Source organism: Fistularia commersonii, chromosome 10, assembly GCF_037954325.1.
Source record: "Fistularia commersonii isolate RoL2024-O1a breed Wild chromosome 10, RoL_Fcom_v1.0, whole genome shotgun sequence".
In the NCBI taxonomy this organism is placed as follows: Eukaryota; Metazoa; Chordata; class Actinopteri; order Syngnathiformes; family Fistulariidae; genus Fistularia; species Fistularia commersonii.
In genome coordinates, this window is record NC_141293.1 from 12,934,107 (window position 1) to 12,960,079 (window position 25,973).

General features: G+C 47.6%; 1 protein-coding gene across 1 annotated transcript in view; it reads right to left on the reverse strand.

Moving 5' to 3' along the window:
- agmo (alkylglycerol monooxygenase) overlaps nt 1–25,973 on the reverse strand; it is a 54,908-nt gene continuing 28,935 nt past the window's right edge. The window contains exons 8-13 of the mRNA XM_086153804.1: nt 25,353–25,432; nt 25,120–25,254; nt 20,039–20,155; nt 15,682–15,764; nt 13,309–13,414; nt 1–1,311 (exon numbers count right to left, since the gene is read on the reverse strand). Coding sequence (XP_086009930.1) covers nt 1,231–1,311; nt 13,309–13,414; nt 15,682–15,764; nt 20,039–20,155; nt 25,120–25,254; nt 25,353–25,432 — 602 coding nt within the window. The 3' untranslated portion in view covers nt 1–1,230. The remainder of the gene's footprint in view (nt 1,312–13,308; nt 13,415–15,681; nt 15,765–20,038; nt 20,156–25,119; nt 25,255–25,352; nt 25,433–25,973) is intronic.

A 25,973-nucleotide genomic window follows, 5' to 3' on the forward strand; every position in this document is an offset into this window, starting at 1 on the left:
TTGAAGAATAAGTATTGTTTTTTATTGCACTGAGAAAAGCATGAAGGACTCTTTTGTTGTGTAGGCACTGTGTTGCACAACTCGGGTTAAATACTCCAAGGAGGCCATCTGAGGGAAACCCGAAATGACGAAGCACGCAGGCCGTTTCCTTTGATTTGCAAAAGACCTTGGCCTTAGAATATTTGCATGAAGAAGAGTAATTTTAGAAACAACTTAAGACTGTCAAGACTCCATTCTGTCACCATTGGAAAACCCCAAAACAATACTGGGTTTTGAACTGAGCTTTAAGAAGCATAAAGCTGGTTAGCTTAGCGCAAGGATTAGAGGGCTATGAAAGCTGAAGCCATGACTGCATCAAGTCACACACAGCGTCATGTTGATCAAACAAAGATCCTGAAGATGTGACACCTTTCAAGCTTTTTAACAGTTTACTTTGCGGAAGCATCCAAGCGATGGAGTTTTAAAAATGGCTCTGGATTGATCAGATATGATGCCGAATCAGTGATGTCACCGTTCTGATTATTACAGAAGAAAAAATTTCTCTGAACTTGGGATGGCAGGCGAACAATCTTAAAAATGCTGGTTTTGTCTATGGAGTTCGGTAGTAATGAGCTGGAACTCTGTTTATCACAAAACTACACTTCACAGTGTTTCGGTGTTTAATTGCTGTTCATTTCGCTAAGCCGCGCAGGATCTCTAGCGATCCCTTCTGCATAGACAAGGGCAAAGCATGGCTGGTTTGCAGAAACCGAAGTCTCCAGTTTCGTTTGTTAACGGCTTGGTTGCTTAGAAATGTTACCATCAAACACGAAGTTAGCAAGTAAGTTAGTAAGACGTTAGCATCATTTTTCACCCTCATTTTAATACAATCATGTAATTCACAAGATTCTGTGAGGATTTTCTCTGGATTTTGGAAAGTTCATCTTTGGGGTGTTGCAAATATTCCTGCGAAAATATTAAGTTACATACCCCTGTAAGTACCGGCTAATGAGTGGAAAATAATATGTTAATATTTAAAATAATTACGTATATATATTTATGGGTAAGCAGATTTTCTGCCACTTTTGCAGACGTTTTTAAAATTTGCAATTGATTTCGGAGAAATTCTCCCAGCTTTAAAGGCAATTTCTTGATGTTGTCATCCAAGTCATTAACAGTCTTCAAGGGTCAAGCCTGCATACCGAGGAGTACCTGACCCCCCTTTCTGTTCGTCGCCGTCAGTATCAGGAGTCAGTCGGCCTTCCTCCTGATGGAGAGCAGCTGGGAAACGCTCTGCAGAGCCCAGTACAGCAGGGAGAGGGAGACAAAGGCCTGGAAGAGAGGAAGGCTGGGTCATATGACTGGTCCAAAGCTGACACGGGATTTGGTTCAGGGGGAGGCGCACCTCCTCCTCCTCCTCAGATGAATACATCCATGAAATAATTGTTCCTAGTTAATTTGGAGGGTGAAACTCTCGCTGCGTGCCGCTAGGCTTTCACACAACGGCACAGACGATCGACAAGCAACGGCCTTGGGAGGAAATCTCCACGCACATGTAGAATCAGACGTACGTCCACAACAACAGCTACTATATAATAAAAACAAAAGAATGAAGTAAAATAGTATCGACGACACACACACACACACACACACAAAACAATATACAGAATAGGACCGGCCCGTCACCTCCCTTCCACACCGGCGGTCTGCAGCGGTGACTCCCTCTGGAGTCCCAAACCAGCGCTGCTGTCAACTGTGAAATGTCAGAAAATGCGCCTCGGGGGACAGGGAGGGGGGCGTCACTGACGACCCGCCAGCTCGGAGGGGAACCAGGAGAGCGAATTGACAGAAAACAGCGGGGCCTTCAGCTGCAGCCTCCTCCGCCATGACGTCATCCCGACACCCCCTCCCCCTAAAGATCTCACGGAGGGGTCAGTGGGGTCATTGCCATGGAGGACAGCACCGCTGCGCCACAGAGGGCCCTCGCCTCCCCTCCGCCCCTTCGTTGCATTCTGGCCCATAAAACTGCATCCTTCGTCGCAACTCTGGCCAAAACCAGACCGTTGTCCATCATAGGAGAGCATGATGGGAAAAAAAAAAACTGTGCCTCCCTCCCGGACGCCACAGCTGTTTCCCTCTGAGAGGGAGGGTGGAGATGGAGAGTGAGGAAGAGGAGGGGTGGGGGGAGGAGAGAGCGAGAGAGAAAGAGAAAGTCTACCTGCTCGGCCTCCCTGCAGACACGGGGTGAAAAAGTAAAAGTGAAAGCAGGAAGTAACAGAAGGAGCAGCAAAGCAGGAGGACAAGTGATGCCTGTGACCTGCCCGTGACCTTCCTGTGACCCTCCAGACGAGGTGATGAAAAGTGCAGAGGATGACGAGACAAGACACGGAACACTCGAGGAAGAAACTCCTTTGTCGTCCTCAGTTCGTATTTGTTTGGAGCTGGTCGGTTAACCCCCACCCCGCCGTGCTTCCAAGAAGCCATAGAAGAACATCGGCCAGTTGCTAAGCCCGAGTCACACAACTGTCTCGATGATTATCATTGTTAAAAGGCGTAAACTTGAACAGACTCCACTGTGTTAACGTACGTGAGCGACATACAGTAAGTATTTATATGCAGTCATATATCGGAGTTGTGACTTACTCTGTGTCGTTGGAACGGAACACTGATATATGGCTCACATAAGGCAGACTCGTTTGATGCCAGTACTCCGAAGAAGCCATAGAATAACATTGGCCGGTTGCTTAGCCCAATGATTATTGGTGATAAAAGGCATATATGTAAACAGACTCCAGTGTGTTTGCATAAGTGAGCAACATGAGTACTTATGTGAAGTATCATATGTGAGTTCTGACTTATTTTGTGCCATTGGAATGGTACTCTGACATAATGTCGACGACCTCATGTCGTTAGCTTAAGCTCAGGCTAACGCCGTGATTCGCTGCCATAGACTGCCAAGGGATATCCCATGATGCACGTCTCTCCTTCCTCCCACTCTTCCTATTCTGTGATGACTCATGTCCTGTCATCACCAACCTCGAGTCCTTGGGCACTGGTTGTGGCCGGTACTACTCTGATGAATCTCATCTGCATAAAGACTGAGTATTTCTTGTGCCCGGAGGTCAGGATTGAACACAACGCCAACTGTGGCTGTGGAGGCCAATCCATGAGAGGCGGATACACGGACACAGGTTTCCCAAGAGAAGGCTTGGCCAGACAAGGCGAGGTTAGGGCTGTGTCTCAATTTTGTCATTCCCATTGAGCCTCTCATTCCCGTCTCCTGCTCCCATGGATTCAGTCGGTTACCCCCCCCGACCTTACAGAACCTGCCCTAATTGGCCGAGCCTGGAACAGATGACGAGAAAACTGAATGGGAAGATCTTGAGAAATAAACAACTTTGACGAAAAATAGTATTGCATTGAAAAAACTGAGTTGGAAGTGGATTGACGGCTTTGAGTCAAGCTATAAAGCCACGAACGCTAATCCCCGCGTGCATTTGTTTTAGCCACTCAGCTGATCACATGACGGTGCCCCCTGGTGGCCTCACAGAGCAACAACACCTTCAACCCCCACTGCAAACATCCCCAATTGCTCCTCCGTCAATTCAAGGCCAATCTTGCAGGGTTTTTTAAATATTATGGGATGGATGGGTCAGTGATTCAGGCAGTTTGTGCAGCTTCACCTTCCTGCCTAAGGAAAAGTTCCCTTACTCATGGTCTTCCGCGCTCAAGTGTAGTTCAATTCCCTGTAAGGAAACGGCGGATTCTATTTTCTCGATGCAACCTGACCCCATGAGGGCCGTTTCCCAAACATCCAAAAGAGTACATCAGTGGGAAAAATGCCGCCAAGACGGCCAATAGAGAAAAAAAATAACGCCAATGACCTTGAGAGTGGTGATGCGGCCACGGCTCGAGAGCATGTCGGTAGATGGCACCGAGCCCCCGAGCGGGTTAAATCCGGCCCGGGCGGCGCTCTCCGGCACAGCTGCACTGGTGATTGAAATGAAAACAAGGCGGAATGGCTGCTGTCAGCCGGGTGATATACGACCTGTAATGGGATGTTTCCAGAGCTCGCCGACATATGGCCGCAGACCTGCACTCCCGACGCCGTCAGAAAGTCGTTCCCGGCTCTTGGCGGCCGCGCAGCTTCGACGTAAAACATAACAAATGTGTTTTGATACGCCACCAGGATCCAGGCCGGCAATACGAGACCTGGACCCGGAGCCATGGCTCGGTGCCCGGAGATGGCGGTGTCGACTCGTATCGCACGAACCCCGGTTCCTTCGCCGTCTCCAAACATCACACTTATCTGTCGGGATGAGACGCTCTGCAGGGAGAGGAGATCTTCTGAGAGTATCTCCCATCCTAAACTGGAAAACATCCGGCCCCAGGGTCTAGTAAAGTTTCTGGCAGAGACCCGTCGATGTCTGCAAAGGACAGCTAAGACTTTACGCTCTTCACGAGGCTGAGATGTGTTGTTTCCATGAAGTCGAAGCCCAATCATTCCTGCCAGGCCTTCGGAATCTCAGTTTGCTAGCTGCTGCGGATTTCCTACCGATCACAGGGGTGTGACAGCACAGACGAGCCAAAGGACTACTCATTAGCTAGAAAAGCTAGTTCCTTCTGTGTAGCTGCAACTGTTAATATTTGAGTCACTTGAAACACACAAACACACACACACACACACACATTTGACTTTTTTGCTGAGGGGTTTCCTACAGATCATGCAAGGGTGACAATACAAATTAGCTAAAGGTCTACTCGTTAGCAAACAAGCTAGTTCTCTCTGATTGTCTGCTGATGCTGATATCAGTAGCAGTCATGTGGAACACACAGACACACACACTTTTTGTTAGTTCCTAACCACAGATCATATGGGTGTGACAGCACAAACTAGCCAAAAGACCACTAGTTAGCGAACAAACTACTTCCCTCTGTTCGTCTGCGAATATTGATATCGTTCACATGGAACACACACACAACGATCAAATGAGTTTGACAGCACAGCTAGCAAGCTATTTTCCTCTGTTTGGCTGTAAGTGTGATATCAAACTCCCATGGAGCACACACACACACACAGGCACACACACACACACATACACACACACACACTTTATGCTAGCTGCTACAGGTTTCCAACAGATCAAATAGGTGTGACAGCACAAACTAGCCAACGGAACATTCGTTAGCTAGCAAGCTATTTTCCTCTGTTCAGCTATAAGTATTGATATGAGACACACACACACACACACACACACACACACACACACACACACACACACACACACACACACACACACACACACACACACACACACTCTTTTTGCTAGCTGCTAACGGTTTCCCACAGATCATACAGTGCTAAAACAATCTAGCCAAAGAACTACTTGTTTGTTGGCAGGCTATTTCCCTCTTTTCGGCACACGTGTTGGACAGACAAACAAACACACATGCATTTCTTTTTTTTACTAACTGCCGCAGGTTTTCCACAGACCATATGGGTGTGACAGCAAACACAAAATAGCCAAATGACTACTCCTTAGCTAACAGGCTATTTCCCTCTGATTGGCTGCAAATGTTGGTATCAGAGTCATGAGGGACTCACGCACACACTCACACACACACATTGCCTCTCTACAAAATGGAGTGGAAATGAGGCGTTGGAATTAGCGTTTGTCGTGAGCACGCCTGAAGCAGAGGGTAAATATACTGAAAAGCCACAGATACTCACAGGAGCCAACCCCGACATCCTGCCTGTTCATTAGCAGCAGATATACAGGCCCGCTGCTCAGGAAGGATACGGCGAGCAGGTTAACATCCCACCAGAGAGGCGGCGTCGAGCCTGCTCTGAAACACGGCCACGAGAAATACTGCCTCATAGCGCAGCCAGACAAAACACACATGAAATTTCAGTTGCTGATGATGTTTGGTTCAAAAATGATGTCCTTTTTCGTGTTCCCCCGCTCTAACATGTCCCAGCCATTGTTTCGCACAGCGAGACAATGATTAGCCTGAAGTTTAGCAGTTCTGTTTCGTTATGAACCGCCGCTTCTTAGGTGGCCATGGTACCGGCTGCCGCGCTGCGCAACCGTGCACGGACACCCTGCAAAGCAGGCGAATAAAGGCACAGTGAAGAAAGGGGTGCGGTATTTACAACAGATTTCCTGTCTTGTTGCACCTTTTGGATTAAGGCAGGAAGCAACTACCTGCAGAAGCCCAGATTAGCGACGTTTAGGGCGCAATGAAAACCAAGAGCGCGGCGGGAACATTGTATGACTTGGCCGGTGGCGCACCATGAGGTGACTTTAGCACCGGGATTGGCTAACTGCTGCCAGACTGGAAGGGGGGTGTGGGGGGTTGGACTTGCCTTTCCACAACAGGTTTACGTAAACGCCTCACAATAAAAGCCTTGTTGGGGAATCTCAGGGTTTTCGGCCGGGGGAGCTTTAAATTTCAAACAGAAACAGTGTTGAGTTTGTGCAAAGCGGCGACTTTAAAAGGTTATGAGCCCGAGTGTAAAAACCCAATAAAGGCCAGAGCAGCGCGCCAAGACCAGCAGCCGCCATTGCTCTCCGCCAAGCTGCTATTGGTTGTTTTTTTTTTAAACATCGGCAGTCGATCCGGTCTCTCCCGGCCGGTTTTAGATTCCCATTCCCTGGATGCAGCCGACCTGACCAATGGCCAATCACAGCACTGGAGGCTGCATTGGGACAGCCAATCAGAGTAACAGTTAGCTTAATAAAAAGGTAACTTTATGCTGTTAATAAAAAACGAACACGTCTTTGGCCAACAGTTAGACCTTCTATTGCAACCCCTGCCCTGCCTGAGATAACTAATTGGAGCTTGGCTTGGTTTTCTCCGACCCAGTGGAAATCGGAGTGGATGTGGGGTTGGGGGGGCGCAAAGGGGAACCGCAGAGTGAGAAGAAACTGGAGCTCGGCGGATCCGTCTGGTTCCCAGGCTTTTAGGAAACGGCGGCCGTTTTTCGGACCGAGAAATATCCCTGAGAGATGCGACGGTTCGTGTCGTCCTCTGCCCCGGAGTGGCAGTTGGCGCTCGGCTCAGGTACGCCGCTGAGGTTTCGGCCTCAGGGCCCGGCGGCCGAACGTCCCGCAGGACCAAACGTTCTCAGTAATTCCCACGGCTCCCCTTCACATTTCCTGTCTTTCCTCTTCGCTGTCCTTTATTTTTCGGGGGGCCAAAAACAACTGGAAGAAAAACATGCTTTTCCCTCCGTCCGCAGAGAAGCTGCCAGAACTGAACGGTTTCAAAAGAACCCCATTATGTAACAGATAACTAGCGAAACCTAGCTATTACATAATAGCGTGGATTAGCCCCTTTTCGGGACCCTGTTGTCTATTCGCTCTACTTGCTCCTTCGGCAGATGCAACACCAGATTCTTCTTTCTTTTATTTACCACCCCCCCTAAAAAAAAAAAAAAAAAAAAAAATCAACCAGTTTGTGTTTTCTTGGAGAAAAGAGAAAACATCTGGGGTCCTCGCCGTTAGTTAGTTCAATGGGATTCCTCTCCCGAGATGAATGGCTCTCCGAGGGCCTGTAAGAGGTTTATCTTTCCCCGACTACTTCCATCCACCCACTGTTATTTATAAAAAGTATGACGGGCTCCGCTGAGTTGTTTGCCAACTGTTCCTGCACATGTGTGACACTCCGGACGTTCGGGGGTTGGAGATGGTGGGGGGGGGGGGTCGCCGTGTTGGCATGGCGACGGGATCGGTCCCTCCTGCCCGCCCGGTTTGATTTGTTTGATGAAACGCAAAAGCATCTCCTTGGGGGAGCGGGGGGGAGGAACGTCGCGGCCTTGTGCTGAAGTGAAGTATTTGCGGGGAGGAAGCCCAGCGCCTCTGGGCGGAAGGAATCTCTCAACTCTAAAAAAGCCCCTCGGAGAGAATAAAATCGCGAGCTCCCTAAAAACCAGCCTGGGGAGTCCTCAAAGGCCGGATGCGACCGTCCGGACGCCTCAAATGAGCGCGGCTAAAGCCATTTTACATGCCAGGGTGGACGGGAATCTAGGTGGAGGTATGCCCTGGGGAGGAGAGGAAGGAAGGTTAGCTGCAGAAAGGCAGAATACATGTGGAACGGTGAGGCTAAAGGGGACGGAGATAAAGTTTAAGCACAAAGGGTCAATAGTCCAGAGCAACAGAGAGGGTGGAGAAGAGTTGGGGAAATGTAGAAAGGTGTAGAAGATGGAGGTGAGATCAACAATGTTGTCTGGTTTAGAGATGGTGATGAGAAGGCGGTAGGCAGAGCTACAGTCCACAGAGGTGAAGGTGTGGAGGTTGGAGTATTGAGGATCAGGAATGAGACCATCAGAGGGACAGAACGTGTTTGATGGTCTGGAGGTAAAGTCAGACTGATGGTTTGGACATTGATGGGAGGGATGGTCAAGATCTGGGGTTGGAGGTGAAGAATAGGACCGGAGAGGAGGTTTCCGGGTGCACAGAAAGGGGACAGGAAGTTCGTTGCCAGGAGAGAAGAGGATTAGATGGTGGCAGATGATTGTCTGAATGGAGTAGCCCAAAAGCAAAGAAGAAGAGAGCCATTTGGAACCAGAGAGTTACAGAAAATACTGCAAATCTACCCAGATAGTGGGTCCAAAAAGGCTAACCTCTACATGGGCCCGCTCAGGTGACAGCGACTCTCGGTGAATGCGAGCAAGCTGATCTTGGCGGCATCTTCGTGGTTTCTAAGCTCCGGGACGTCGTCCGGACATTCATTTCTCCACACTTGGGTGGTTGTTTAGGAATCAAGTTATCTGCTAAAGCGAGTGTCACTCGAGAGTACAATTCGCTCAACTCATTCCTGAAAAATCCACAGACGTTCCACGTGTATCCATAACACGCCGGCACACTTGTATTTACCGAATCCTGTGCATTGGCCGGAAAAAGTCTGTGTTTTTTGGCGAGCGGCTCCTCGGGGCTGCAACGGCGATCATACCAAACCTCAGCAGCCAGTTGCCGGGAATCGTCAATCCTCCGCCATCTGATAATCCCCGACCAGAAACAAGGAAGCGGCGGTTCCTAGCTGAGAGCAGAAAGGCTCGAGGTTCTCGGGAACGTGAATTTCGATTTCCAAAGATGGAACCGACATCATGCTATTGCCAAAAAGAAAAAAAAAATTAGTTTGACACTTATTCAAATCCGCAGACGCCGCTAATTCTCAGTAAGCAAACCGGCGGAAATAAGATTAAATTAAGGCGCTAGAGGCGGCGTGGTGGTGCAGCGGTTAGCACTTCCACCTCACAGCAAGGAGGTTCCTGGTTGGATTTTGGTGTGGAGGCTCCATGTTCTCCCCCTGTCTCTCCAGGTTCCTCTATATGACACCTGAATGAGCGAGTGAATGACATGTGAGTGATTGAATAGTAGTATATCTTGACATAACGTGTTAATAAGTGAGTGAATGGTCGAATGTCCATATGAAGAGTGACTTATCTAGTGAACTGTATAATGTCTCGACATGATGAGTGACGGAACAATTGTTAAGGTAGTGAATGACTGTCTTTATATGATGTTTGAATGAGTGACTGAACGGTTGTATGTCTTGATATAACATGCTAATCAGAGAGTAAATGGTTGTAAGTGACTTGTTGAGTGAACGGTCGTATGTGTCTCCATGATGAGTGAATGAGTGAGTGACTGGTTGAATGTCTCTATATGACATGTGAATGAGAGGGTGATCCACCGTTGTCCCCGCCGTTCAGCGCTCGCCCTCCAGCTATCCTGACCGCAGGATAATCGGTGTAGATACCGACTGAATCATCAATGAATGAATGAGCAGCCGGATCACTCGCAGAGGGCATGTTAACATAATGAGACTGAAACGAGTTCAGCAGCAGAGGGCAGCGCCGTCAGCTCGCAGGAAGGAGGTTCCCGGTTCCATGATGTGATTCTCTGTGGTGGTTCTACATGTTCTCCGTCCCGCAGCCCAAGAACAGCGGGTTCACTGAGGTCTCATGTAAGGCATGTAGGAGAGGGCGAACGGTTGGACGTCTCTTTGCGTGGCCGTCTCTTGGATTCACGACAGCAGGGATTGGCTGCAGGCGATCCAAAGAGCGGGATAAAGGGAGTGGATAATGAACGAATGAACGTCTTCCAGGCTTTTTTTTGGTGCATTTCTGCAGATCTTTTTCCAGGTTTCCCAGGTCCGGAACTTGATCTGTTCCCCTCGGAACATTTTCCACCTCGGGAGAAAAGTCGGGTTTCCTGTGGCGACGACGTATCAGAGGTCCACGACCGCCGGACCGAAAGCTTCCCGCTGTGGACAAACCGCCGCAGGAAGAAACGCTCTCCTCTTTATCAGTCGGGTCTGACGCTTCTGGCCTCGTGAAACAAAAGCGCGTTTGGTCGTTAACGCGCACAGGAAGTGAGCAAATTCAGTGACTCAGCCAACGGGAAGCGTTTCAAACCGCCTTCCCTCAGCGGACGAGCCGCTGCAATGAGGCGGCCGGTGACGAACCGGAGTAGATGTTCCCCGTAGCCTGCGGAGCCCAGAGCTGCAGGAAACCCATGACCCCGGAGTCCTGGCAGCGGCGGACATTTTCCAGCTCCTGCCGCGGGGGCCCGCGAGGAGTCCGATTTTACTGGCGTATCAGATGTGTGATTGTCCGCCAGCGAGACAATGAGTGTGTCGGCGGCGGAGAGATTTAATACACTCCAGTCCGGGGTGATGAAAGTGCTGCGTCGTGGTAAAGACGGCCGAGTTCAGGCCCGACTCGGCTTATTTACACTCCGGAACACGTGTTTTCGAATTCGCCGGCAGACGGCTTCGGGGGGGGAAAACCGGGTTCAACCGGGTTCGGGCCCCCGGGGCGCAAAAAAAAAACAAAAAAAAAAAACAACGATTATGAGCCGGCCCTCCAAAACTAACACCCGGAAAACCCTCCGAGGGCCAATCGCCGTTGGATTTTCGCAGCTCTACCTGGCAAGTGGTTTGACAGCATAAACCAAGCGGTCGCTCTTTGACGGGCGCGATCCCCTGCACGCCGGGCGATAATGTTTCACACGACGCACCGTCGACCACCCCGCCGTTTTTCGCCAGCTCCCGCCTCGCTATTTCTCCCTCAAATCCCTCCATTTTCTCCCCGGGAGGAGATTTCCTTTCCTTTGGTGATGTCATGCTCACAAGTTTCCACAGTTCCCGAGGGTCGGCGGGGGTACAAAAAGTGGAAAAACCGAACGGGTTCCCGCACCTGAGGCTCAGGCAGGTCGGCGGGGCCAGGCGATAACGGCGACCCCGCCGTTATCAGCCCGCCCTCGGCCGGCGCGCCAGGAAACGGAGGGTGGGATCGCTCGGGTGGCGGCCCGGAGAGAGCGCAGCGGCGGGCCTTTGTCTGGACACGACCTTCATAATATTGTTCTGACCTGGCTATTTATCTCCCCATCCGTCAACACTCTGGACGTGGAAAAGCTGGAAACTGAGTTTTGGAATGACTTCCTCCTTCTCTCAAATTTCAGATTTCAATCTGATGCCAAGATTTTCTCTCACAAAAGGAAGTCAGAAGATGAGGAGAAGAAGAAGAAGGACGGCCAAACTGGAGAATCCTGACCTTTTCAAGTATTAAATAAGCTTTTAGCTAGCTTACGGTTTAGCCGAGCGAGGGGGCTTTTATTTTGAAAGGCGGGGTATTTTTTCGAAACGTAAATGAGAGGGTGGATCTCGCATGTCTCAATCAGACCTGTGAATGGTCAGGTTTCCATATGACAGGTGAAAGAGATGGTGAATCCTTGCATTAATGAAACGTGAAGGAGAATGCTTGTATTTCTCTTTATGACGTGTGAATGAGAACGAATCCTCGCATGTCTCGTTATCAAACATGAATGAGAGGGTGAACGGTCGACTTCCTCTATATGACCTACGAATGAGCGAGTGAATGGCAACCCTGAGAGACGTATCAGCTGTATAGATAATGAAAGAACTGGACTGTAAAAATGTGTTACTTTTACTGCCAGCAGATGAGGGGCCCTCTAGAAGGCCCGGGCTGCAAGACGTCACATGCAGCGGCCCTGCACAGCGACACCCCCGGGGGGACGGATTCTCACCTCACACACACACACACACACACACACACACACACAGACAGGTCCTTCATGTGGGCCGCCCAGACGTGGTGAGTGGGCGGCTGCCGCTCCGCAGGTCGAGCCCGCAGCTTTACAAGGGAGCTCTCCAGAGCGGCCGTAAATACCACAGCGAGCTTTAAAGGTGCGGCGGATCACGCCGCCGAGGGGGCTTTTGTAGTTTCTTTTAAACCCCCACCCTTTTCTGTGCAGTCACACAGGCCTGACTACAATTAAAGGTGACCCCCCCTCCTCCTCCTCCGTCTCCACTGCTAATTGATTGGCCCGACTTCAAACCCCGCCCCCCCACGCCATCCTTACCCGGTCCCATATATCATTAAAGTACCTTCGGCTCGGAAGGGCGGTATTTCTATTCCGCCCTCCCCGGCTCCCCTCTCCCGTCCGCTGTGCTCCCCCACCTGCAGGGCGCCATTTTTTTTTTTTTTTCCCCCATTTTGAAGCCTTTTTTTCTCTCTTCACTGTTGAATTTATTCCGTTTTACGGCACGAGAGGAGAAAGGTGGGGCCAGGGGGAGGGGGAGGGGTCTCCAGAAACACCTGAGAGGCGCAGATGTGGAGTCGGACGACCATAAAAGCGGCGCTCACGTGCGAACCTCATCAGCCGGCTCTAGTTAGCGGCAGACGGTGCTAATCGGTTCCAGAAGGTTCTCCTCTCTTGCACCGGTCGGGATGGCGAGCGGCGGGTGGAGCGTGGGGGGGGCACGGAGGGGAGGGGGTGCAAATAATGAGAGGTCAGCCTCCATCTACAGTCGGGCTGCCAGAGACAGAGAGGCACGCCAATTTTATGGTCAATTGGGCGACGCATCTGGATCGCAGGGCGGCGGGTCTGGACGCGGCACCCGCTCACACACATGTCCCGCGCACACACAGGGCAGAGACCACACAACACTCACAATTGCAGGAAAGTAGCCCACGCAGACACACACACACACACCCTCCACCAGACAGTGGCCTTGTAACGCGGGGATTTCGGATGCCTCGCAGGTTCCGTCAGAATTTCATTACTTTTAACAAAGATCTGGGCAGCAAACCATTCTGATTCTGCCGAGTCTTGTACTTTATCGATTCCTATAGCTGGTTTTTAAATATATATCTTTAAATTCTATATATTTACATTTTCTGACAAGACATAGCGACAACAAACGCGCACCGGGATGCATCACGGGTGAAATAAACATCAATTACAATCGATGAAAGGATCAATAAGAATGATTGACACGATCAAACTGAAGTCTCACCTCGATGGGAACAGCCAGCCATGGGAACGGCAGCGCCAGGTGGCCGTATCTCTGCATGGTCACCATGACGATGCAGCGGACCGCCTCCAGGAGTGATGCCTCGGGCCTGGGTGAACACAGAAGTATCGGCTCAGACACGGGCGACATTTTCTACGCGCCGACCTCTTGACCTCTGCGTCCGGCGGCGGCGGAAACAGTCGAGACCTGAGTCAGAATCTCTCCTTCTTGATGTTTGGGAGCGAATAAAATCAAATAAAATCTGATATCAACCTATCGGCCGAGCCAAACTTTCCGATAAACAAAAGGCCTGTGGTGCGACGGAGACGTCAAAACCCATTCATCACGTCTCCCGAACTTCGGGGGAAAACACTGGTTTGGTTGAAACTCCAGTGAAAGTCATGTCCTCTTCGTATTTATTTTTGGTGAGAAACATCTGATCTCGCAAATATCAGATGAACCACACTCGAAACCGAAATCCTGGATGTTTGACAAGGCCCGGGTCAGAGGGGAATTAGAAATCGATCGTTATTGAGCGTCGACGTCGGCCATTTTTTAACACAAAACTGCAGTGACCTCAAGTCAACTGAGCAAACTGGAGATGCAGATGCAATTTTGACATGACAGAGCAGGGGAACATTCAGAAGGGTTGATGCTTCAGTTCTGGATAGCGCATTAGCATGGCAATGTGTGTGTGAATGGGTGAATCCGAAAAAAACGTACTTTTACCTCAGAGCAAGAAGGTCCCTAGTTTGACTCTGGGTGTGAATGAAACCGGGAATGGTTGTATGTCTCTATATGATATAAACGACCGAGTGAATGGTTGTACATCTCTATGACTTGTGAATGAGTGAGTGTGAGGTTGTACAAAAGAACCTCGGCTAACTATTGATTTTACAAACAACTTGGCCTACAAGCACAGGTTTCGATCAAATTTTGCATGGAGCTGCGAGCAAAACTCGGTGCATACTGACAAACAAACTCACTTGCTTTCCGTGTTGCGGTGTTTTAGCGTAGCAGCAGTCATATGTGCTACCTTGCATTGTTTACATCGTTCATCATTGTGTCCTCCTGTTAAAACCTCTTTTGGTCTTTTTTTGATAGTGATTTAATAGTGATGTTAAGTTGAGAATTATATCAATCTGAAGAAGGAAATCATAAACGTAAGAGCGGTGTTGGTGTTACAGATCTCGGCAAGCGCTACGTCACGGCTAAGTCAACCATCTGTACGATCCTGAAGAAGAAATATACGCCAAATATGGCCGATGTGGCTAAAGGGGCGACTACATTAATGAAGGAAAGTCTCAAATCTTAGAAGAAGTTAAAAAGTTTGGATTAATGAAAGGCAGCTTGCTGGAGATAGCGTAAGCAGCTAGCTTTAGCGAGGGTCTCATATGCGAGAAGGCTTTTCTTGTGCTGATTTAGTGAAGGAAACGCAGAGCACAAGAGAAAGAACACAAGAAACACAATAATGATTAAGGTTATCTAATTATCTGTTATCGGTTATCTGTATTTTTGCCACAAATAAACCCATAGAAAAGTTTCAAAAGGGTACAGTGGGTGTTTGGAGCTGGAGAACCACTCAGTGGGATTTACATTGGTTTCAATGAGAAATATTGATTTGGTTTGCGATCACTTCGGTTTGTAAGCGGAGTCAAAGTCTGAATTAAAATTCCAAAGCCAAGGATCATCTGTATATCTCTAAATGTGAGGGGTTGCAGCCCCACTGAGCGCAGGATAAGGGGCAGAGATAAGGGGCAGAGATAAGTGAGTGAATCAGTGAGTTCAATTATGTCTAAAAATGTGCCAACTTTCGAGATACAAAGTGGAAACTTCAAAAAAGATCTCCGGCCCGGCGCTGAGAATAAACCGCCTGACTGAATCTTCATTTCTGCGTGAGCCGGTGGCTTCTGGCTCCGAGCGCAGGCGGGCCAGGGAACCGGCGGAGGCCTTGATGGATGGACGCCCCGAAAACCCAGGGAATGTGAGGAGAAAAATGATGAAATCAGCACATCTGGCCGCACAAATCACTCGTGACACGAAGCCCCACTGAATTGCAAGAAAGAAAGGAAGAAAAAAAAAAAAGAAAACACGCGGGCCGAGACCGCGCACGATATTTCACATTGTTAATCCCGCTTGTCAGATTCTGTGAAACGGACATCCTGATTTTCACCCGTCCGGGTTTATTCCCGTCCTCCTTGGGTTACACGTGTGGGTTCTGCCACGCATCGTGCGATTATTTGTCTTTAAATATATCGATTACCGGCGAACCACTGGATGACGATACCGTCATTATCCCGCCGGTGTCGATAACTGCGACCCCCTTCCCCCGACTTTTTTTTTTTTCGGAGATATAAGCAAGTGTGAAGAGTGTACCTCTGGTCGATGACGTAGCCCAGGGCGGTGAGCGTCAGCAGGATGTAGCCGGTCATCACCAGGACGGCGAGCTGGGACAGAGTCTGGGGTGGAAACACAGTTCTGTGAGAATTCAAACCCGGGATCGGCCGTCGTGGTTCCGATCACGGGAGTCAGAAACCACTGAGCCGCCCCGGCTGTTTATCCCCCGGTGCCAAACACAACAAGTCCGACCTTCAGGGAGGGGGCGGCGGCGGCAGGAAACCCGCCGTTATCCTGCAGCCTCTTACTTTTCACCGACACGCTCGGTTTGCAACGCCGCTCTAATCAACTACGACGGGTCCTGGCGGAGGGGCGGCGGCGGGGGGGGGGGGGGGGGGGGAGCTGTACGCAACCCAGGAGGACACGGGACGAGGCGCACTGGAGGCTTTGCACACTCTGTTTGCTCTTCTCGACGCATCGGCCATATATGGTCACCCGAAAACTACCCCGGGAGGATGCTCGCGGACCCTGGGTTCGTTCGCGTTTGTCCAGGAGCCCTCCGAAAAGAAAATGTATTCCCCACCCCATGAGAGGGGTGGTGAGACGAGTCAGCGCTGCCTGTCAGAGCTTATTAAACGGCGATGAGTAGCAGCGGGTTCAGGGGACGTGTATTTTTGGTGCGAAGTGGAACGACCGCGAGGTTATCGCAGGGTCGTATATTAACCCGGGTCGGTCGCATGGTCATGTTTGTTTGCTATCCGTCATCCCTCCGGGGTGAAGTCACACCGATTCTCCTCACGTTGAGCTTCGGCGCGATCCGGTGTCAGAATATCGCGGATACTGCCAGGGGACGACGACCAAAGATGACTACTAGCACCCTGCAGGCAGGATGGGGAAATATATCTGAAGCCTGCAAGAAACTTTTGGGGGGGAAAAGGCATCTCCTGGGAAGTTATTTAAGAGAAAAACATAATAATCTCATTTGCAAATGAAAATTTCTTAAGCGCCCCTGAGGTCATCTGGAAGAATAAGAACAGGGTTTAACCTGGATCGGTCACAAGGCCAAACGTAAGATGCTTTTGGACAGAAAAGTTCACACAGATCTAAAATCTTAGCCTCGTCGAGGGAAACCTTTTTGGTTTTGCATTCTCGAAGACAGGACGGGACCAGGGTGAGGACGGGTATGACGTGCACCTTCAGCACACCGCCCAAAAATAAACCATCGCAAAGAAGAAGAAGATGACACGAACAACATGAAAGTGAAGCGTTCATGTTTTGCATGGTGGGAATAATAGAATAATAAGATGGGTTGTGGTGTTTTTATCTTCTCACTGCGCTGCTTCGCCATTTGAAGAAGCCCGTTAGCTGTTTGCTAACTCTGGACTTATTTTGGCCAAAATGTCTGCAAGTCCTGTAAACCCCTATGAAGCGTCGCGAGCCCAGAAGAGCTTGGATCTCCTCGTTGCTTCATTTCTTGCCGCTTCTGTCTATTTTGCTGCAAGAAAACAGCTCGGCTGTGACCGTGATAGTCTTTAAAAATGTCGTTCTGCATTCTACAAGAAGTATTTGGTAACAGACATGGCCTCCTAAAAAGCCCCTGCCTCGGAGATGGAGCTAAGATGGTTCTCAGAACTGAAATCCACGGTCCCATGGTTCACTGATAAACTCGTTCCTGAAATGGTTCTAGGAGCTGCAAAAAGTGCACAAAAGGTGCTACAGTCGTCTAATCGCTCACCCTTTCATTTGCACCTGCGTGCTCTCTCTTCATTCTTATGCCATTCAAATATGGCTCCCTTGCACTGCAACTAATTACAATGCAATCGGTCAATTTGATTGCTGGAATAATGAGAAAAAGTCTTTGTCGCAAAAAACAAACCCGTCGAAATTCAACGAGAGCATCCCCGATGTCACGAAACCCCTCCGAAATGTCTCGTCTGAAGAAAAACCTCAGCGTTGCCTGGCGTGATTGGCGGCGGCCGGGTGGAAAACTTGCAGCCCCGGGGCCAAAACCTCCCAGTGCGAATTCATGAAAACAAAACGGAGATATCGAGCCGGCGGCGCAATGCGTTTAACGGCGATGCTCTGACAAACACAGCCGGGCATCTGGTGCTCGCCCGCAGGAAAATGAGGAAGGATATACACAGAAACAGACGGTGTTTATTCACTGGCACGTCTGAAGGCCCTTTCTGTTCGGGGGAGTCCAAGAATAACTAAACACCGGCTGTAATCAGACGTAATGTTAAGTGTTAAGTTCTTATTCTGAGGGACGTCCAGTTTGCAGACTTCAAACTCTAAACACAGCAGAAACGAGGCCGCGGAAAAGTCCAACGGCGGCTGCTGGACCTCGCTGGCTGTGAGCTGAGCAACACAACTATCAAAACAACAAAAACAACCTGTCACTTCAAATTGGAAGGGGCGATGGGAAAAAAAACAACAAAAAAAAACAACATATTTTTTTCATTCGATTTGATTGGTTACAGCTAAATATGGATGTTATCTAATGCAGATTATGTTCTGTGCTACTTTGCACGATATTCTGAGTGAATCCATTCTTTGACATTTAAAATGGGTCATTATTGCGCACGTTAGCGCCCTCTGGTGGTCAGCTGCCCCGAACGGTCCTCGTGCATTCATTATCTATACATTGGGGTCGGGGGGGGGGGCTATTCTCGCCGTCACCGGGTGAGAGGCGGAGGTCATCCTGGACCGCTCGCCAGTTGAAAACATGAAAACATCGGAATCCGACCAGGGATCTTCTTGCCGCGAGGGGGAAGCGCTTACCGCCGCATTACTTTTTCTAAACGTAACCAACTCTGTGCTACATTCAGCATGCGTGTGCTGGAGGTCAAAGTAAACGTAGATAATATTTACATTATTGTAACGTTGGCCACGGAGGGTCCAGAGTCCAAAGTCTTTAAAAAGGTTGGTAAAGCAGAAACAAATGACATTCGATCACCTGGGTTTGCAAAACAAACGCTGATCTCAGCAGAAGTGAGGCTGCTGAGAAGTCCAGCCTCCTGTTTTAGGCTGTGAGCTGCAGCACATGACTGCTTCAAAAAAAGATATCAAAACTGTTGATCGCCTCAAATCACTTCAAAAATAACCTTTTTTTTTTCTTTGAAATTAATAAGAAGGAGCCGATTGTAAGAGCAGGTCACCATGCATGCTAATGACGTTCTACACTACTTTAGAGTAATTACTCAGTGAATTAGCCCTTACGAAATGTAAAATTATGACAAGTATCGTCATTATTGTATCATTTCATTGGATTGTTTTTGACCAGAGAGGTCAATTCTACGATCCGAGTTCAATTTGTGTTTCTCTGAATTGAGGATTTTACCGCAAATCCCAGCTAACATAAGCACGATAGCCAGACGGGAAAACTTGTTTCTTTAAATTTGGACAAACTGAGACGCAAAGCCCACAAAGGAGGCCATTTTTAAAAGAAAAAAAAACAAAAAAACGACACCTTAAAGCTCGGTCTGAACAAAAGCCTCGGGTTCAGAGGCACGAGTCCAGCTTTTTCTGCCTCAAATTTTTTTGTGGCTTCGGACTCACACAAAGCCCATAAACTGTCCTGCAGTGTATCATCAATTGTCAGGCCAAATAAGCAGCTAGCGAACATGTGGGTATAAATACATAACAGCGGCATGATTTATCGCCGGGTCAGAGCGCTCACTTTGTTATTTTCCCCTCCAAGTCCTGATTGCTGCATCCTGAAGGCTATTTTGGTTGGGAAATGGTTGACTCGACAATTAAGGCGTTTGTGTTCACTGCTGGACCACCAGCTGGTGTTTCATTCGCTTGGGGGGGGGGGTCAGCACAGGAGGGGTGGCGAGTGTGTGTGTATATGTATGTATGTGTGTGTGTGTGTGTGTGAGTGTAAAGGGGGGAGGACCTCAACTGAAGGAGCGCCACAGTTGAGCAGCACAAAAAGGAAAGGAGAATTTTATTTGAGATTTTTGAAGGAGCTGGGCGTGACAGCACTTTCTGGCTAACCAAAACTATGCTGGGGGGGGGGAGAAGGGGGAGAAAAAAAAAGTTCTTCCAAAGATAACTACCAAAGAGACCTGATGCCGTTTCATGATGAAAGAGGAAGGTGGTCTCCTGGCGTCTCCAGTGGAAAATAATAGACAAAGGTTGCTCAGAAGGGGGATGCTGATCAGTCATTCTGTCACGATGTTGGGCAGAGCCGGTCTTTTCCTTCTGGACGGCGGCTCCACCGCGGAGCAGCCACAACAAACTGTGCAAATTAGCTTGGACGGCTTCGCCGCGTGAAACGGGCACGTTTCCAGGACCACCTTGTCATACCTCGCATGAGAAATCGCCTCGGATTAGCATAATCCGGTGGGCCCGACGCCAAACTTTCACTCCTACGTCCACGGCCAGTACCAACCTGCTTGTTCTCAAACACGTCGTGGTACGTCCCCAGCACCAGCAGGAAATGTAGGACCACGTACGCTTGCAGCAGCAGCGGCCAGCTGGGCTCGTAAGGCACTTCCTCTCCGGTGACCTGCGTGTGGAAAAAAACAATGCGTCTTGAAATTCCCAACTGTCTAGTTTGGGGAGTGAACGGAGTTTTGGCCCGGTGCCGCGGCCTCCGCACTCCGTCACATCTGTGGATGGGGGCAGGTGGAGTGGCGGCTCGCTGGATCGCCGGCAACTGAAGGAACCCGACTTATTTTACCAGAAGAAACAAAAAAAGGGCATATGCGAAACACATTTGTGCAGATCTTTTGCCACACATATTTCGGGGTTTTCTAGTCACGAGCTAGTTCTATTATGTCTAGTTCAGCCATGCTAAAAAATATGGCACTGGTCACTTTTAAGGTCATAGATAGGCTTTACAGGTTTTTTCTCATACTAGAATGTGTTGTTAAAAAAAGCACAAAGAATTGTTATTTCTCTAAAAATTGCAATTTGCAGCACATATTTAAACAAAGGTGTGGTGCCACATTTTACTTGTGCAATACATGAGATAAAATAAACTTTATTGATCCCCATAGGGGAATTTTTTTTGTCACAGCAATGTAACAGTTACAAGTCTCAATAAATGAATAATGAATATAATGTAATATAATGTAATGTAATATAATATTATATAATATAATATAATATAAAATAATATAATAAAAATGAATACAAATATGATTAGACAGACAATTAGGAAAAGCAAAAGACATGCACAAATAAATAGACAACAGAGAGAACAGCAACAGCAATAACATCAAGGATAAGAAGGAAAATAATAAAAAAGACAGTAAGGGTGAAAATAGACAACCCAATTAAACAACCACAAAGACAGAGTGACTATAGCAGTGACAAGAAAAAACATAAAGAAAAATAGGCAGAATGCGAGTGGGCTGAGACAACAAAAAAAAAAAAAAATGTATGTATGTATATGGTTTTGAGATGGCTATTTGGTAGAGTGATCATTTCTGAATTTCGACTGCTAGTATTTTGGATCTTTGATGACTGAATTGCACTTTTTGTATATAATTTAACGTAATAAATATAAGACAACAGAGTGACGGCATGACCCGTGAATGGGTGAGGTCGTGAATGGGTGATTTAGGTAGCGGTAGCACAGATGCATCTCAAATATGTGTGCTGTTGTGTGCCATCTAGACTGCTGTTGTACAGTCTGATGGCGTCTGAGGCTTTTAGTTCTCCACCGGGGTGGGATGAACCGTTGGCTGAAGGAGCTGCCCATCGGCCACAGCTCGACGTGGAGGGGCTGGGAAGGATGGTCCAGGACAGCTCCCAGTTTGTCCTTCACCCTCACCACTGCTACCAATTGAAGATGGTCCAGGTTCAGTCCCACCACCTAGCGGGCTTTCCTCACTATCATATCGAGCCTGCTGACCTCACCAGTCCTGGCACCGCCTCACCCACCGCACAATAGTGAAGAAGAGTGCCCTGGCTACCATAGACTGGTTGAAGGTCTTGAGGAGCCCCAGAACATCCCTTCCTGTAGAGTGCATCAGCGCTGTTAATGTGGACCCCAAGGTACTTGGAGGAGTCCACTATCTCCACCTCCTCACCCTGGATGGTGATTGGTACCGGTTGACGCCGTATGGAGGTTGCTTGTGTTGCCTTTGGCTTTATGCTAGTGTTTACTTTCGCACAAAGCGGTAGAACACGCTCATAGCGTGCTGCTTTTGGGTGCAATCTCCAATCCAAGAGAAACAAAGGGATAGACGCGAGGCCACACAGCTTCGGAGGGACAAGAAGAGAAGAACGGACTGGGAAATTGCTTGTGGACGCACACAACTTCAGAGGATCCACGGCGGTGTTCTGGCCGCTTCTCTCCAGACGCCTTTAGCCTAGCTACGCTGCTGAAAGAGCTCACAGGTGCTGCTAGATTGAAGCCGCGCCTACAGTTGTTTTTCACAAGCAGACAAAACGAGTGAAGAAACTCCACAGGCAGGAGATGCTGGATGTTCTCCTGCCAGGGATCTGATGAGGAAAGAAGGGGCAGCGGCACGAAGCCGGTGATCAGTCAGCACAGTGGCCGGTAGTTGCTGCACACACCAGTGATGTTTGCCGACTCTCGCCTCCTCATATCTTTGCTCATCCTTATTTTGAAGCTCGTTTTGTACAGATGAGATGTTTCTTCCTTGTAGGGTAAAATGAACGGGACCGAGCACAGCGCAACCACATGGCCTCACTATCCAGACAGCATTGCGACGAAAACAACAATGGCAGCCGAGGAATGAAACGTTGTTTTTTTTTTATAATTTCATACAAAGTAAGGTAAGCTTAGAAGGATTTATTATTGTTTTCATGTTACTGGTGAAAATCTCGATCAAGTAGGACAACAACGTCTTGGTAACCGGGGATCCCTTGAAGGAACAAACAAAACAAAACAAAGCCAGGGGAGTGAATTATGAAGACAATCAGGCAGGGGGAGTAGTGTTAAAAGTAAATCAAAAAGAAGAATGAATGGAATTAAAGAAAACCACCAACTAAAAGGTAATTTACAACCAAATGGCTTACTATCATCATGGCTGTATGTCTCCAAATGAAGAGTGAAAGGTTGTATTTTTCCATTTGATATAATTTGGAATTTTCCATTGTGCCGAATTGTACATATGCGTGTTTATACTTTATATACCTCTACCTTTATTTCTATATCAAGTTTTGGATCGTGATCAACTGGTAAGCGGTCAGAGAGAGCTCTTCTCTTTATCTACAGTTTAAAGGGTCTAACTCTGGATCCTCCTCCAGATTCAGATACACTAGACCTGGTTACTATTTCATGTACTCCGAGTATTTTGGAGTATTACTGTCATGCTTGTACTGTTTTCCAGTGATATATCAGATTTCCCCAGAAATTCAATTATTAATCAAATGATCAAATGTTGATTTTGTCTAATTTTAAAAAAATGTTGGGAATCATCCTGTGGAATTTTTTTTTCACTTAAAGTTTTACTAAGCTTTAATTTTCTGTTTTGCAAAGCTGTATTCTGCATTTAATCCACTTTCAGTAATTGTAACGATTGAATTAATTTTATTGTATTTTTCATTTTCCTCTTAACATCAAGTCAGGATTTGTTTCATGCAGGTTTTCATACAAATTTTTTTATTTAACCATTTTGCTGTTTTTCAATCATTTTTACATTTTTAATATTCATATTAGAGTTATTTCATACCCACATTTTAAATAATTTTTTATGCTTTTCAATCATTTTATGATAATTCCTTTTGAATATTCATTTCACACTTAAGATCAAGTAAAGCTTTGCATCATCTGGGTTTTCACGCCTATGTTATATTTATTTTTTCTGCTTTTCAATCAATTTTTCTTTTTTTTTTTTTTTATCTTAATTTTACCCCCAAGATCAAGTCAGGATTCGTTTCATGTGGGTTTAATTTCCATATTTGAGTTTTTTTTCCCCCTCTTTCCAAAGCCCTTGCCCTTCGAGTTTGGGTTTTAATTCCTGCCCGTCCGATCCCACGACCTGTCCTTTTTCAGGGATTACATAAGAAAGAAGGGACGGAGGGGCCGACGCAAACAATAAATGCCCGGCTGCGAGGGAAACAAAACAAACGAGGAGACAGCAGTTATTTCTGTCTCTCCCTGGCTGCCTTTCAGAGCCGGTGAAAATTAGCCTGTTGTTTTCCAGCAGGGTTTAATTCGCACTGCGGCTTCGAAAAACCCCAAAAAACACGGAGGAACATATGAGTCCCGCCATTAGCTCCCTGAGTCATCGGGCCCGTATTGGCGCGCCTGCGCGCCCGAGCCGTGAGTAATCCGGCCGGAGGGCTTCGTGTTCAGAACCCAGCAGGAGGAAGAGGGAGAAAAGTTCCCGCTAGCAGATGCCTTTCTTATCCGGGGGGGGGGGGAGGGTTTTCCCCGAGATCCAGAGGAACCCAAATCGCCTCATGTGGGTTCCCCTTTGCGTCCTATTCCCGAGCCTGCTTTTCTGCTTCACCTCAAAAATAGAAAAAAAATGTAAAAAACTGAACCGCACGAAGCCCCGACCCCACCAGCGCTGCTGCGGCCTTCCTCGCCCCCGCGCAGTCAGACGCCCCGATCGCCCCGGAGCCCAATTAATTCGTGGAAAAGGTGTCACGGTTGAGGGAGGGGAACGCGTGACACCGGGGCGGCCCCATTTCAAAGCACAACCACCGGGTCGTCCTGCTCACACACACACACACACACACACACACACACATGCGGTTTCAATCCCGCCGACTGGATTTAAAGATGGTGAAAATGAAGTTGTTGTGTTCCCGCCGCAAAAGGCGTCACAGCTTTTACTTGATGTGGCAGCTCCTCGTAAAAATACAGAATGAGAAAAAAAAAAAACAACTTTAAAAGACAGCGTGAATCCTCCAACCAGGAATGCAGGCTTTTTTCTGAAAATATGCTTCTTTTTTCCTTTCTCATAAAAAAATATCATATATGTGTATATATATATATAAACACATAAGGCCACATATATATGTTGCCCTGTCATTGGTCCAGGTTGACGGTGATCTCCATCTCTCGCCCAATGACAGCTTGGATTGATGGATGGAAGTGCAGGCGGCAAAAACCCTCTCTATGCAAATGCATAGAGAGCATAATTTCAAAAATAAAATAAATAGATCCAGACATATTATTAATTCATAACAATTAGGGGTTTGAGGACAATTAAAATTAATCAAATTAATTATATGCAATTAATTAATCAAAATGTTTTAATCACATTTCAATATTTGCAATTTGCAACCTGTATGTAATCACAAACTAACATTACAAACCCTTCAACCTTTATTTTTAATTGAGTAATTTAAACTAACATTACCAACCCTAGATGTGTTATTTTTAATTAAGTAATTTAAACTAACATTACCATGCCTAGATGTGTTATTTTTAGTTAACTAATTAATCAAAGTGGAGGAGTTAAAGTCCAAGCCCACATAACACATATATTTAATAAACAAATTGAGGGATATTTATTTTCTGAGGTTCTGATGTTCACCAACCTTGGGGTTGTCGTCGTGGTCGCCCAGCCGGGATTTGCCGGGCTTCCAGCTCGGGCCTTTGACGAACGTTGACAGTTTGTCGGCGATGCTCTTGTAGGCCCTGGACTTTCTCCACAGGCCATGGTAGTAGTGCAGCTGGACGAACGAGAGCATGAGAAGACGCCAGGTTTTCACGGGGTCATCAATACCCAAGCGGGGGATTCTGCGTCACTGACATGAGCTTTGCTGCTCACCTGGACATAAAAAGTTTCAAAGGTCCTGATGGGGAAAACCAGGCCGTACACCACCTTGTCGCTCTCCTCGGCGAAGGTTCCTGCGGACGACATAAGCGTCCAACTTACACTTCATCCTGCTCAATCTTAATCATGTCCCGTTGTAAAAGGCAGTAAATTACAAATTTTGAGTAGCTGATACTGGTTATCAGAACATTAAGCATATTATGTAGACATTAATATGAATATATGAAATGATGGTGTTGATCAAATAGGAAAATACTCCTTGAGAAGTAATGAACAGTAAAAACAAAAACAATCATTAAATCAGCACTGTTTTTTAAAATTTAAGCAACACTTGTTGTATACCATGAACGGAATATATATTTTTTTTCACGCCCGGGTCTGCTCTGAACTGTCCGTAGGTATGATAGGTTGGATGTCTATGATTGACAGGTGATCCCTGCAGGTTAAACCTTGCCTCCAAGCCAACAACAGCTTTGGTTTGGTCCATATTTGATGCTAAGTATGCAGGATAAGCAAAGCATATAATGAATGAATAAAAAAAACAATAACCTTTTTCCTAATTTTGCCATTCGCAAAGGTCATTTTTCAGATTTCCACGTTTTCCAGGGATTTCCA